Raw genomic sequence first — 14,027 nt, forward strand, 5'->3', positions numbered from 1 at the left:
AAGCAAGTGAGATCTCTTTCAGATCACCATCTAGGTTCATAAAATACTAAAGTCACAAATACATAGTTTATTATTGAGCAACCTTCCTTCAAATAAATTGGCACATAATAAAATTCTCTCCTAAGTTAGCTTTCTTTACCATTTACTAAACATCTGCTGATTATCGACTGAAATCCCTTATACCAAAAGTGAACAGAAACAAAAAGATAAGTATGAGAATTAAGAGAACAATGAGATAAAAATGAGGGAAAACTAGAAAGCTCTGCCATGAATCATGGTTTTGAGAATATTAACTTAGAAAATCTAACATGTAAAATCCCTTTTCAACCCTAAAAAAAAAAAAAAATCACAAAATTTTCAAAATCTTAAATTAGAAACCCCATTCTACAACAATTACTTGTGGGAGAAAATAAAATGAGTACAGAATATGACAAAGTGAGGTCAGTATGTTTCTATGAATGCTCTGTATTATCTAGCCAATAACCACTTGGTTGAAAATTACTATTTTATGAAAGAAATAAAAATGGAAATGATTAAAAAATTCAGTTTACTTAATTTAAAAAAAGCTTTTTCCCAACAGCACCATCAGTAAGAGATATTAAAAGTACAATGGGAATACTGTTTGTTTCACCACCCCAAGTATTATACCTATCACAAGAAAAAACAAGGAAAAAGAAATTTGCTGAGTTTTGTGTAATTCATTTATAAGTTCAATTTTAAAATGTGGGTGATTGTGATGTATCCAAAAGTCTCAACAGATAGTCCATTACTAAAACAAATATAAAATGTCAAACTAAATATTAAAAACTACTTTTAATATGCTATAACATAGGGAAGGTTATAAGCTTATTAAAGGAGCTATCTTTACTAGTTTAAAAAGACAAAAACAAAACTCTTTTCTAACAATAAGAGTTCCTGTTCCGAAATATATTAGTTACTATGTTCCATATTTTTATCCTAGTAGTTACATCGTATTTCTTAAATTGAAACAAACACCATCAATTTGAAATTAAAAATAAAATATCTAAGTGTGTTTAAAAAGTGCACCTGAAATAAATCTAAAATTAGCTTAATTCCTTTGTCCCCTGCAGAGTGCTCTTTGTCCCTTTACATATTAGTAGGAAGAAAAAACAAGAGTTTAAGGAGGTAAGAATCTGTATAATTTTAAAAACTAAGCATGAGTTAGTGTATTATTTATCCATAAGAAATTGGATATTTTTCTTTAAATCTTTATATTTTTGCCTAGATATATTCATGCTTTTATAATTTTTAATATTAAAACAGTGGCTATGTCCTATGCAAATCTGTAAAACAACATTAATAAACCACTGTTTATTTTTTGATTTTTAAATAATTCTCTGATGAATTTAATGGTTTGCATAAATCATGGTCACTGCTATATAAAAAGGTAGAAAATGACTGAATTCTTATCTAACCAGTAACCTTAAGAACTCAAAAATGAGAAATAATTAGCTGTCAACTCTTACAGGCCCACAGTATACAAAATAATTTAATAATAAATTTATGATAAAAGATTATTAAAGACCTCTTTTTGGTCACCTTTGTTACCTGGGTACTCTGACATATTCCTCTGATCCTAGGAGGCCAAGTTGTCCATCAGAATCAAGACCCCAAGCATACACCTGGCCCTTGTCATTTAGTGCTAACGTATGAGCTTCTCCACATGAAACGGCTACAATATTCTGGGCATCCAGGGCGACAACCTGCTCTACAGAAATCAGGAAGAGAGACATTACATTCTAGTTTTGAACTACCAATGAGAATAAAACACAATCTTCATCTTGCATAAAAAAAGCTAAGGAAATACTGAAATACAGACTAGGTATAATTTCAGTTATTCTGACAAATCTAACAAGTATGTTCCATACAAAATTTTCATTATGGTAAATACCAATATATGTCACAGGGAATAATCAACTCAGAATATTAAGCGATTTTGACATTTGGAGGAAGATGTTAAGGGTTTACAACAATTCTCTCAGAAAGTGTTCTTCATCAAAGCCATTACCAATATAAGAAAGTCTAGCTGAAAAGGAAATCACTTAAATAACCTGGGTTGTCTTTTAATAATAAAATCATAATTGACACATACATTACCATACAGATACTACTATGAAGTGATTCTGAACTTAATGAAATACTAATCTCAACTGGCATTTCTGATGGGAAACAATTTTTTTTAGAAAGCTCATAAATAAGCCATCTCCTGGATATGCTGAGGAGAGAACTGAAAGGCAACGTGACCATAACAAACATGTTTCAGGCTATGGACTGCCATTTTGACATCGAAGATATAAAAGCTCCACATGTAGTTAAAACATGCTCGTTTTACACCTGAAATTAATTCTCGATACCGGTCTTTTGTAACCACTGTCAAATGAGTAAATAAAATGAAATTGTTTCCTTAGTCTTAGGATGTGCAATGTCTATCAATATTTTACTAGTACCATTTCAAATTGTTTTTAAGATGCCATTTAAAATTAATTTTTAGCTTAATAAGAAAGCTGTAATTTCTGTCTTCAATAAACTGAAAGCCTCCTGTTGAAACAGGAGGCTTAACTGAAACAAACAATCAGGGTTTCTTCAGAAGCACGTTCAGTTCTGTGTACAAATGTCAATGTTCAATAATGAAACAGATTACATCGAGAAGATTTAAATCCCTACGTATGAAGAAATTCAAATTGTATCTCCATTATTAACCTGCACGTTGGGGTGCAAGGTTAGCCCTAGAAAGCCTCTAGGAATCTGCATAACTCTACTGACATTTTAAGTACTTACCTTAAAGTACTATATGAATTAACAACAGGAAGCTGTTGAACAATATGTGGAAGCTCATTATACTCATCTCTCACTTTCTGTATGTATATTTTTAATAAAATTATATCGCAGAAACATACAAAAAAAATAAAAATAAGATATAACATATAGTCCCCATAAAAATTAAGATAAAAAACTTAGAAGTATGGCATCGTTTCTTAAATCAATACATTCCAATAAATCTTCATTATGAAGAAAGAATAAAACACACAGAAGTACTGTACTCTCTCACAGAGGCCCCAGAAATAAGTCAGTGTTTCTCCAAAACAATCCTCAAGGGAAACTAGTAAAGAGCAGAAAATGTCAAGATGACAAAAGGAATGAATAAGAATGGTGGCTAAACAATAACAAATGAGAGTACCTAAATTAGAGCGCAATGGCTACAAAATTAAAGGTACCAAAAATTAAAAAAAACAACAAAGAAACATTCATACTAAACAATATTTTGTGAATATTGTTTCACTAAATATTGTTTCACTAAAGAATAATAATAACTCGTGCTCCAAGCTCTAGAGACACAAAGATAAATAAAAAGAATTCTAGCCCTCAAGAAGTTTGGTCTATAGAAAAACAGGTGGAATAAAGATTTTGATTAAATTGCTAAGATAAAGATATATAAAAAGGACATGGGAATTATAAAAGCCTCGAAAGATACCAGGAAGAATTTTGGAAGACACTGACACTTTAAGCTAAGTCTTGAGAAGAGGAAAAAAGAAGAGATTCCATGTACCCATTTGAGAAAATTCAGTTTGTTATAGTAAAAGAAACTAACTAAAAGCAGTGAAAAGACTGATATAATATTGTATATGTCAACTATAACTAAAAAAAATGAAACAAAAAATAAAGGCAATCCATAGAATTAACTTATTCTGAATAAATCACAGATAAACTTGATTTTGAAATTTAGAAGTTTCTAGTTCATAATTACATTATTTCCATGCCAGACTTAAAAAATGGCAAAAAAAAAACTGGCCTAAGAAACATTTCTCTAAACAATCTTTAAAAATAAGCAAAAATAAAAAGCTTTTCAGAGAGCAATTTTGTAACATGTATTACAATTCTAAACTGGTATGCCCTTTTACCCAGAAACTGTGCTTTTCAGAATTTATTATATACTGTAAAACAATGTTTACTGAATCATAGTTTGTAATTCAGAAAAAAACAACAACAGTAAATAACCTGATTTCCTGTAATGGGGAGGTAAATAAAGTATGAAACATCCATGTAATAAAAATCAATGCTTCTATCAAAAAGAATGTCTATACAGTAACATGAAAAGATAAATATATCAAATAACAAGTAAACCACAGACCTTTATGTCAATGTGTATAAAATTACATTTTTAACACAGGTGTAAAAGGCATGAAAATATAAACAAATACTAGTAGCCATCTTTAGAATGCAAGAGGGAAAGTGTCTTCCACTTTTTAAATCACACATTTCTATAGCTTTAAAAAAAAATAAAGTACATGTATTATTTTGGTAACCAGAAAAAAATAAAAGAAATTTGTAAGGTATAGAAAGCCCCCATCTTATAAAATGACCCTGAACCTCACAGGAACAAATGTTCTGTTTCCCAAAATCAAAACACTAAGGAAATAATTAATTTGGAGTGATACAGAGTTTCTTACCTAGGAAACAGAGGCTATAGTCAGGTACTGTATATCTTTAAAATGTGATGTAGTTAAGTTAAATGCTGCCCACAAATTTCTATCCTCAACTTTCTGGAACTACTAAGAGAAGAACTAAGCAAGCCAGGATGAGTGAAAGGTGCAAATAAATTTCTGACATCCAAATTTAAAACTCAAAATTAATTTTTCTATAAAAAATGTTACACAACTCAGTTAAATACAATTATTAATAAAATATTATACTTGTGTTTTAAAGAAAATTTATTTGTAAACCTATTCATGATATCTAGCAATATTTTCATCAGCAAAGAAAAAGAAAGGTTTTTAAAACACAATTTATTCATAAATCAGTAAGTATCTGGTATAACAGCACAATTACCAGGTGTGATCCAAGTCCATAATCAATTTTAACTTTAATGCAGTCTATGAGTTTAATGAAGTCCTACACATATTAATTTTAAAACAACAAATTCTAACAAAGTTTGAATAACTTTTAATGTTTTACACAGAAAACAAAAATTTCTGTTAATGTTTTATATTCAAGTTATAGGGCCTAAAAAACAATTATAACAACAACAAACAGCCATGTTGATAATTCTAAAATGAAGAAATATAGTTTATTATATAAGTAATTTAAAGAGGCACCATTCCAACTCCCTAGTAATTCTGCAAGAGATTTAATTCCAAAATCCTCTGTTCTACCATGACTTACTGGTTGCTATGTTTCCTCTTTCTTTCTCTCTGAAAAGTTCCACACAAGAGCAATACAAAGTACACTTAAAATCCATCTCTAAAAGTTTAACATTCACAGAGAGCATTTTATTATAAATTGAAGAGGTACTATGTAACTCCATTCTTATTTTTAAAATGTCACACAGCCCCAATATATATGCAGAAAAAAGACTGAAAAAATAAATACTAAATTGTCAACTCTGGCTATCTACAAGTGGTCTTTCTCTTTGTTGTTCTCTATTTAATTAAAAAGCTGAATGTGTAATTAATGTATTTTATGACTCTGACTTTTGAAAGATGACATTAACCTCTTGAGATTAGTGCATATCAGCAAGAATGAACCCTCGATATAACAGCAGAGTTTTTGTTGTGGGTGGTTTTTTTAAGATTCTTTATTCATATCTGGCACTCATTTATCACAGGACCAATAGTATTTTTTGTATTATTAATGCTCTGAATTTTGAGGGGCGTGAGAGGGAAGCACAGAAGAGATGGCCCCTTCCAGGGCTAAATGAATTCCAAAAGATAACAACTTGCCAACTGGCGTACTTTTTTCATATGCACACCAACCAATCCAGAGTTTATACCAGCAGCCATGTCCTTATCTACCTCTCACATACCAAGCCAGTATTTCCCCTAAACTAAATCATCCCAGGGTCAAGTACTAAGAAACTAGAAACCAACACTGAAACTCAAAATCTGCAGGAATTAATCAAACTAGACAATTCTAAACAGTCTTATTCTGCCCAGTCTTCCTTTCTCTAAGAAACTACAACAAATGCCATAAGCCAAGATCTCTCCTGCACTCCTATCTTTTGCCTCCTGACTACCCTAGTCTCTGCCCTTGTGGCCCTGTATGGCAGGCAGTGAGTGACCCTTCTCTCTGGGATCTCTGGGGAGCTTCTTCCAAGCTTCATTTTTGTTTCCTCTTATAGCATATCCAGCATGTAAATTCTTACGACAGTTTCAAATTTTAACTTTTTGGTTACAATGTAGCTGATGGCCATCAAGCTCACTGAAACAGGAGTTTTCATTTTTCCTTCCTATATCACCACAGCCAATAAATCACAGTAACCATGTGCACATCCAACAAAACCCTCTGTGCTCCCACTGTGTACCAAAGTGATATAACTACAGTGCTGAAGAAATATAAGGTTTCTACCCACCAAGAGCTAACATTGTAAAGATTTGTATCCAAATATTTATTTAAAATAAGACAGTAAATCAACTTATTTACTGAATGCCAGGTAACCGTACTTGGTACTAACACAGAACATGTGACTTAAGTTCTCACAACAGTAACCACAGAGGTCTGGGGAGATGGTACTTCAGCTGGACAAATTCAAGAGACAGAAAAGGAAATATGACTTAGAAAAATTAATCCTGAATTAGGAGGATGGACTGGAACAGGAAGAGCAGTTAGAAAGTTATTGCTGCAGTTTTTACATAGATCTGTCATGGTCTAACTAGAATAAAAACAAATAATTTTAGATTAAGATATGAGGAAATAACTGGCACAAGAGTTTCAAGTAACTAGCTGATGGTCACATACTTAGCCATTTGCAAAGGAAATGAAACGCGAGAGTTACTAAGAACAGAACCACTAAGTTTTGGCAACTGAAGCAACGCTGGTGCCAAGGGCTAGAAAACAGACTCTAAGATAAATCTAAAGTCTGAACGTAAGTGAATTCAAGAAGCATTAATAAACGAGGACAAGGAGCTGCTTTCTGCAGTTTACTTTAGAAAGACTGAGATAGGTAATTTACAGTACAGTGGTTCCCATGTAAAATGTTCTTTTTGTTCTCTATATTTTATCAGTTTTATACTCTCAGAAATGTCTTTTTTTTTTTTAATCCTTACCCGAGGACATTTTTTTTTCACTGCTTTATAGACAGAAGGAGGGAGAGAGAAAAAAAAACATCGATGTGAGACAGAAACATCAATCGGTTGCCTCCCACACACACCTCTACTGGGAATCCAACCCTCAATGCAGGTATGTACCCTGACCAGAAATCGAACCTGCAACCTTTCAGAGCATGGGATGACACTCCAACCAACTAAGCCACACTGGCCAAGGCTATCTATCTTTCTTGATGTGTAAGTTTCTCCCACAGTCAAGCACCATGTACATAGTGCATGCTCTGTTTATTCACAATGTTTATATACTAAGCAAATTAATTTAGGCACAGTTGTCAAAATAGCTACAACAGTAAAATAAGACATGCAATCAAACATCTTTACATGAGGGGCAGGATTTTAAAGTACAAGTAACTAGAATTTATTCAAGCACCTATGTTCCTCAACAAACAGTATACAAAATATACCTTCTGATACAGACTAAGTGTCTGTGCCCTCCCATAATTCAAAATTCATAACCCTATAATGTGATAGTATTGGAAGATGGGCTTTGAGGGTGATTAGATCATGAGAGTGGAACCCTCATGAATTAGATGGGTACCTTTTCCCAGAACACTCCCTCAGCCCTTTTGCCATGTGAAGACAATAAGAAAGACTGTCTTCTATGAACCAGGAAACAGGGTTCTCATCAGACACCAAATCTGCTAACATCATGATCTTGGACCCCGCAGCCTCGAGAACTGTGAGAAATATGTTAAGTTAGTTAAGCAACCTAGACTATAGTAACTTTGTTATAGCAGCCTGAGTAGACTAAAACATCCTCTAATTATTTATCACTAAATAGACTTCTGAAAATAAATGATGAATCTAAATTTCAGTATTTATGTGCTTCTCAGCAGGACAAAAAAGGCATATTTAATTCTTTTATTTTTTTCTGTATCGTTATCTTTAAAGGAACCCAATTCATTTTTATCTTGCTCCAATATAACAATACCTATAAGTGTGACAAAAATACATTTTTGACATAATTTTTTAATATGAGCTCCATCAATTTTGGCAGAATAATTAAAGACCAAAGTTAAAGAAATACTCTCATGCTTAAGTACAACGTCTGAGACATGGTAGGACGGCACTCATTTTTTGGATTAAATACCTGAATTTCAGTTGTAAATGAAAAGATGTATTATCTAGCTGAAGGCAAATAAACCAACAGCATATTACCCACTTCAGTGTAAGGCAGACCCCAAATTAAATTCCTATTCTAATATTAATAGCTTTTTTCCTTTAAGCAAACATTAATTGAGCACTCATCACATGCCAGGCATTGTTCTTTGTATTTCAGGTGTTATCTCACTTAATCCTTACAACCACCCTAGGAGTTTGGCATGGTTATCCTAATTCTGCCAAAGAAAATACAGGCACAGAGTGAATAAGCAGTGTGCCCAAGATAACATAGCTAAGAAGTAACAGAAATAAGATTTATATCCAAATACTATTTCCAGACACTACCCCTTTAAATATATATATATTTATATATATGCATACTCATTCTTTTACATATATAAATTGACATATATGTATTTTAAAAAACATGCAGTGAAAAATCTGGGTCTACCACCCACTTCCTAAGCAATGGAGTTCTCATCTCTTACCCTACCTCTGCACCAAGAGTAACCACTATTATTAGTTGTATGTATTTTTTCAGGTAATTTGATGTATCTATAATAAAATACAAATGTGTGTGCATATATGTATGTGTGTATATTATGTATTTTTAATACAAAATATTGTTTTATACACAGTGTTCTATACCTTGCTCTTTTTACTTACTTATATCATAGAGATCTTCCCATAGTAGTACACAAAGAACTCCATTCCTTTCACAATTACAAAGCATTATTCTACATTGACTGAATGGGCCATAATTTATTTTACCAGTTCCCAACAGATAGTCATATGGCCTAATGTTTTGCTATTACAAACAATGTTGTAGTAATGACATCTTGTACATACACAAATATAGCTATCAAAGGAAGAAGGAAGTTACACTCTTGGACATTTTGGAGACAGAATTTATCACAAATATTTACCCATTTATACTAACAACCTACAAAAACTTGTTTATTAAAAGCCTCACCATATAAACTGTATTAAGGACTTTTGTTAACTGGTATGTGAAAAAATGTTACCTCATTATAGTTTTCTGCGCACCTCTTAAGATGCATGAAGTTGGAAGAGTATGCATTTGTTTCGGAGCCATTCCTATTTCCTTCCTCTGTGAAATGCCTGTTCATATCTTCTGCACATTTTGCTACTTCATTGTTGTTTTTATATCTCACCATTTTTTTAGGAGCGCTTTTTTGTATCTGGGAGCTTCATGTTTTGATTGTAATGAGTCATAAACACTTTCCCATTTGTCTTTTAACCTTGTTTACAATGATTTCTAACAAAATTACTCTAACTTTCAGGTAGCTTTTCTTATCTATGCCTCTTCACAATTTAGAAGGGTTTTCTTAACTCCAAAATAATAAACAAGTATGTCTTTGTTGTCTTTAAGCACACTAATCATTACATTTAAATATTTGATTCATTTGGAATTTATCCAAATATATTCCTGGGGTGAGGTTATTACACTTCACCTTTTTTATTACCTAGATAATGCTCTTATTCCAGGATCATTTACTGAATAGCTCCCATTTAAATTTTCCCCCACCAACTTCTGGTGATCTGGGTCTATATCTGGGCTTTATATACTGTTATTTGTTTATTAGATCTATTTATGAGGCAATTTAAACTATAAAGGCTTTAAATTAAAATACATTTATATTATTTCTGTTCTTTATTTTTCAGTTTTCCTAGATGAATTAGAGAATCAATTTGTCTAGTTCCCCCCAAAACCACTATGTGGTATTTTCATGATCACATGAAACTGACAAATTAATTTTTAGAGAAAACTGGAAGGTTTATGTAAGTTAATTATTCTTATCCACTAATGCGGTTTCCATTTGTTCAAGTTTTGTGTGAGCCTGCAAAGTGCTCCCAAGTCTTCTTCACACATCCTACATATTTCTTAGGTTACTGGGTCATTTCATCTTTTTCTTGCTACTGACACCTAATTAGTTCTTGTTTCCCCTACATTTGAATTTTGACCTTGGGCAAGTCATTCAACCTCTTGAAGTTGTACTTCCTTCACCTGTAAAACTAAGCTAATACGTACTTTTGTAGGATGGTTTTAAGACTTTCTGGATAAGGCCTGAAGGATTCAGCATAGTGCCTGGCACAAAATGGTACTGGTACTATTTTTAAATATCAGCATTCTCATATCTAAATAATATATTCTAAATAATATATGGAAACATATAATAAATGGGAACACTATTAAATTTCTTTCTGCCCCTGCCAAGTGGCTCAGTTAGCTGAAGTTTGTCCCATACACCAAAAGGTTGTGGTTGCAAGTTCAGGGCACATACCTAGGTTGCAAGTCTAGTCCCCAGTCCAGACATGTACAGAAGACAACAGATCGATGTTTCTCTCACACATCCACGTTTCTCTCTCTCTTTCCCCCTTCCTCTCTCTCTAAAAAGCATATCCTCCAGTGAGGATTTTTTTTTCAAATTATGAAGTTTGTATCTTTCTTCTGCCTTTACATTTTCATAATAACTTCTAAGTGTCCCTTTTCCCCCTATTCCCAATTGCAGAGGCTATTCCCCAAATGTATATGGGAAAAGACCCACCTTTATCCAGAGGTAATGCTAATCTGTCAGTCTTTTCCTTAATTACTTCTGAGAAGATAAATGTAGGTCCCTGAGGTACATTCCTATTAGAGTGCCTGAATCAGAAATCTGAAAGTATACACATGCTAAGTGATAAATACGGGGGATCAACTATGAGAAGTAATTTAAGCTCTACTTTATTTTCATCACACCATACTAAAAAAAAAGGAAAAAAAATCACAAACTTCTTCAATAACAGGTAAAGCAGTTCAACTTTCCTCTAATTGTTTTCAGAAGCTTCTAATTCTGCTCCTTAGGCCCTCGTGTAGCCTGACCCTGTCCCTTTCCCACTTCCATTTCCTTATCAAGAAGCAACAGCACTATCTCAGATGACACATTCCCAAGAACCTCTTGTGTACATACCAGTACACACACAATTTATAGTATTTCAGCTGTTAGGGGAATTAAAAGCAACTTCTGTGATTGTATCTTGTGTCTTCCAGTAAACCCTGAAAGTCATAAAGTCAAACATAACTAACTATATAGGTTTGTGTTAGTTAAGCAAGAATATGAAATGAACCTATGAACAAAAATCAAATAAGCAGCCTAACAGATAATACCTGGCAAACAAATGTATTAAATTTATCTATATATAAAAATTCAAGTTTATAAAAGAGATGAAATAGAGTGAACAACCATTTAGGTTACCTTAAATTTACAAAGCTGTTATAGTACCAGGTACTTTAAAGTCTCCCAAAAGTACAAAATTGGTATTGTTAATAGTTATTAATTACTTGGAATCAAGAAATAATTTATGGTTGGAATATTAGCCTACTTTGAAGATAAAACAAAACTAGAAAAATATTTCATGCCTTTAGCCCTGATTTTTCTCCCCACTTATAGTACTGAAGTTCTTACTGGTCAAGTGCAAGTTCAAAATAAAATTCACCTCACCCAACCTTCTCTCTTCTCCTAATACAAAGTAGTTAACCCTCCTCTTCCTAGATTCCCTCTTTCTACTAATTATGGATTCAACCTAGGATCATACCTGGCTCCTCCCTTTACCCTAATTATTCACTTCCAACTGGTTACCAAAACCAGTCCATTTTTTTCTGCCTCCCTGATCTCTCCTCCATCTACCCTCTCCCTCTCGTTTTAAAGGATTACTACTATAACCTAACTAATTTACCTCCAAATCCTCTCCCCTGCTTTAAAAAACCTGGTAATTCCTATTACAAACTAAATTCTCACTCCTTAATTTAATTAATTCTATAATGCGACCTCAACTTTACCTTTCTAACCTTCTTACTCACTATTCTCAGCCATTTCAAGTAACTGGACTACTATTCCCTTAACAGGCCTCAACTTTAGCTAGTGCCATTTGAGCTGCTTTACCTATAAAGCACCCTCCTCCTTTCTTTCCTCCTTGAAATACTACATATCCTTCCAGATCATATGCTGTCTTTCCTATACTGTTATAACCCATTCCACCCCAATATTCATCTCTACACAGCACTATTTATGCATCTTATAAGATAGCACATTTTATATTTATATACACTTATATTTATTTGTGCACTTGTTTTATCTCCCCTTCCAAATCTTTAAATGATACTCATCACATTATACTCAAAAGTTTGTCAAATACATTTTTTAAACTTCCTTTTGCAAACATCTTATGAACTTACAAAATTTGTGAAGTGAGGCACAAATGTGTTTATAATTTTTACATAAATTTACTTATCATTCCTTCTACATTTGCTAAAATTGAAGATGCTCTTTTTCCTAAAGAAATAAACATATAAGCAAATAAAGACTAATTTTATGTATATGTTCATGGCAACATTACTTATAGGAAAAACCTTGAAATAAATTCAAAAAAGAGAACACAGATTTTGGTACTTTTTTCGTTTTTTAATTTTCCTTTTAAACCTCACTTGATATGAGGAAGGGAGAAAGACAGAGAGGGAGAGGAGGAAAAAGAGAAAAAGAGAGAAACATCAATAGGTTGCCTCTTGTACACACTCCAACAGGGGACTGAACCCACAACCAAGGTATGTACCCTGACCAGGAATTGAACCTTTTGGTGTATGGGTCGATGCTGCAACTAACTGAGCCACCTGACCAGGACAAATTTTGGTATGTTTAAATGAACAAAAGCTAAATTACCATTAATAACACCCCTTAACAGTTAAAAACATGGGAAAATACTAAATTTTTATTCAATTATTACTGAAAAAGAAGTTGAGATACAAGAGTATACTTCTGGTCTATAATCAATCATTTCTGAGTGTAGAAAAGGAGTCAAATGACAACTGCATTTATTTATGCACAATAACATTATGGCTGATTTTAACTTTTCTTATTTCTGAAATTCTCTACCAAAAATATGTAATACTTTTATAATTTGAAAAAAACTATAAAACGTTATTTGAGAATAGTAAGACATTTGCAAAGGAATAAAATGAAATTTTTTTAAAAAATGAAATTAAATTTTGATACTAAAAATTAGAAATTTTAAAATGTGAAACATATTCCTAAGGAATTCTAAAATGTTTTACTTATGATCAAGAAAAGCTGAACTGAAATTCTGCCACACTATAACGAAAGAAAATAAAGGAATTTCAGGTAAATAAAATATTACAGTTTAAAGACTAAAGCCACCAAAATTCAAGAAATTTCCCTTTTAACAAAAATAACTCCCAACAATACAATTGCACACAGCACAGACTTTTCCTGCAGGTAATTAACCCAATTTGTTAAAATATAAAAGTAATTATTATCTTTTAAACTCCATCAGAATGGAAAAAATAGATAGAAGCTAAAAAGAATTAAACCACAGGCTCTTTGATACAGTCTCTGCATTAATGCTTCCCCACTTTTCTACTTACTAATACATTCCTAATCCAAAAAAAACCTTGTAACAATAGCTGAATACGTTTCCTCTTGTTAGATTTTCTTTAATAGGTATCCCTAAGTACCTGATATGCTTTATACTAGCCTAGGAAAACTAAATTATCTATGAAGTGAGACTTAATTTTATTTGAAGCAATTTTAAAAATACATGGGGTTTGTGACAAATGATCTTCAACAGTGCTACATTTGTATAGAATATCAAGGAACATAGAACCCTAAGAATACTCACTAAGGAGATGACAGAAACTAGACCACCGAGGCTGTCATGTGCAACAAGAATCCTTAATAAATGCCCAAACTGTGAAACTGAAATCTACCATATTTCTGGTTGTTCCAAGAA

General features: G+C 32.5%; 1 protein-coding gene across 8 annotated transcripts in view; it reads right to left on the reverse strand.

Moving 5' to 3' along the window:
- HERC4 (HECT and RLD domain containing E3 ubiquitin protein ligase 4) overlaps positions 1-14,027 on the reverse strand; it is a 128,515-nt gene that overhangs the window by 106,240 nt on the left and 8,248 nt on the right. For all 8 annotated transcript variants that reach the window (XM_037144384.2, XM_037144383.2, XM_037144381.2 and 5 more), the window contains one exon: positions 1,570-1,729. In XM_037144384.2, the coding sequence (XP_037000279.1) occupies positions 1,570-1,729 (160 nt within the window). The remainder of the gene's footprint in view (positions 1-1,569; positions 1,730-14,027) is intronic.

Source organism: Artibeus jamaicensis, unplaced genomic scaffold (genome assembly GCF_021234435.1).
Source record: "Artibeus jamaicensis isolate MK-2021 breed Jamaican fruit bat unplaced genomic scaffold, CSHL_Jam_final contig_332, whole genome shotgun sequence".
NCBI classification, from domain to species: Eukaryota; Metazoa; Chordata; class Mammalia; order Chiroptera; family Phyllostomidae; genus Artibeus; species Artibeus jamaicensis.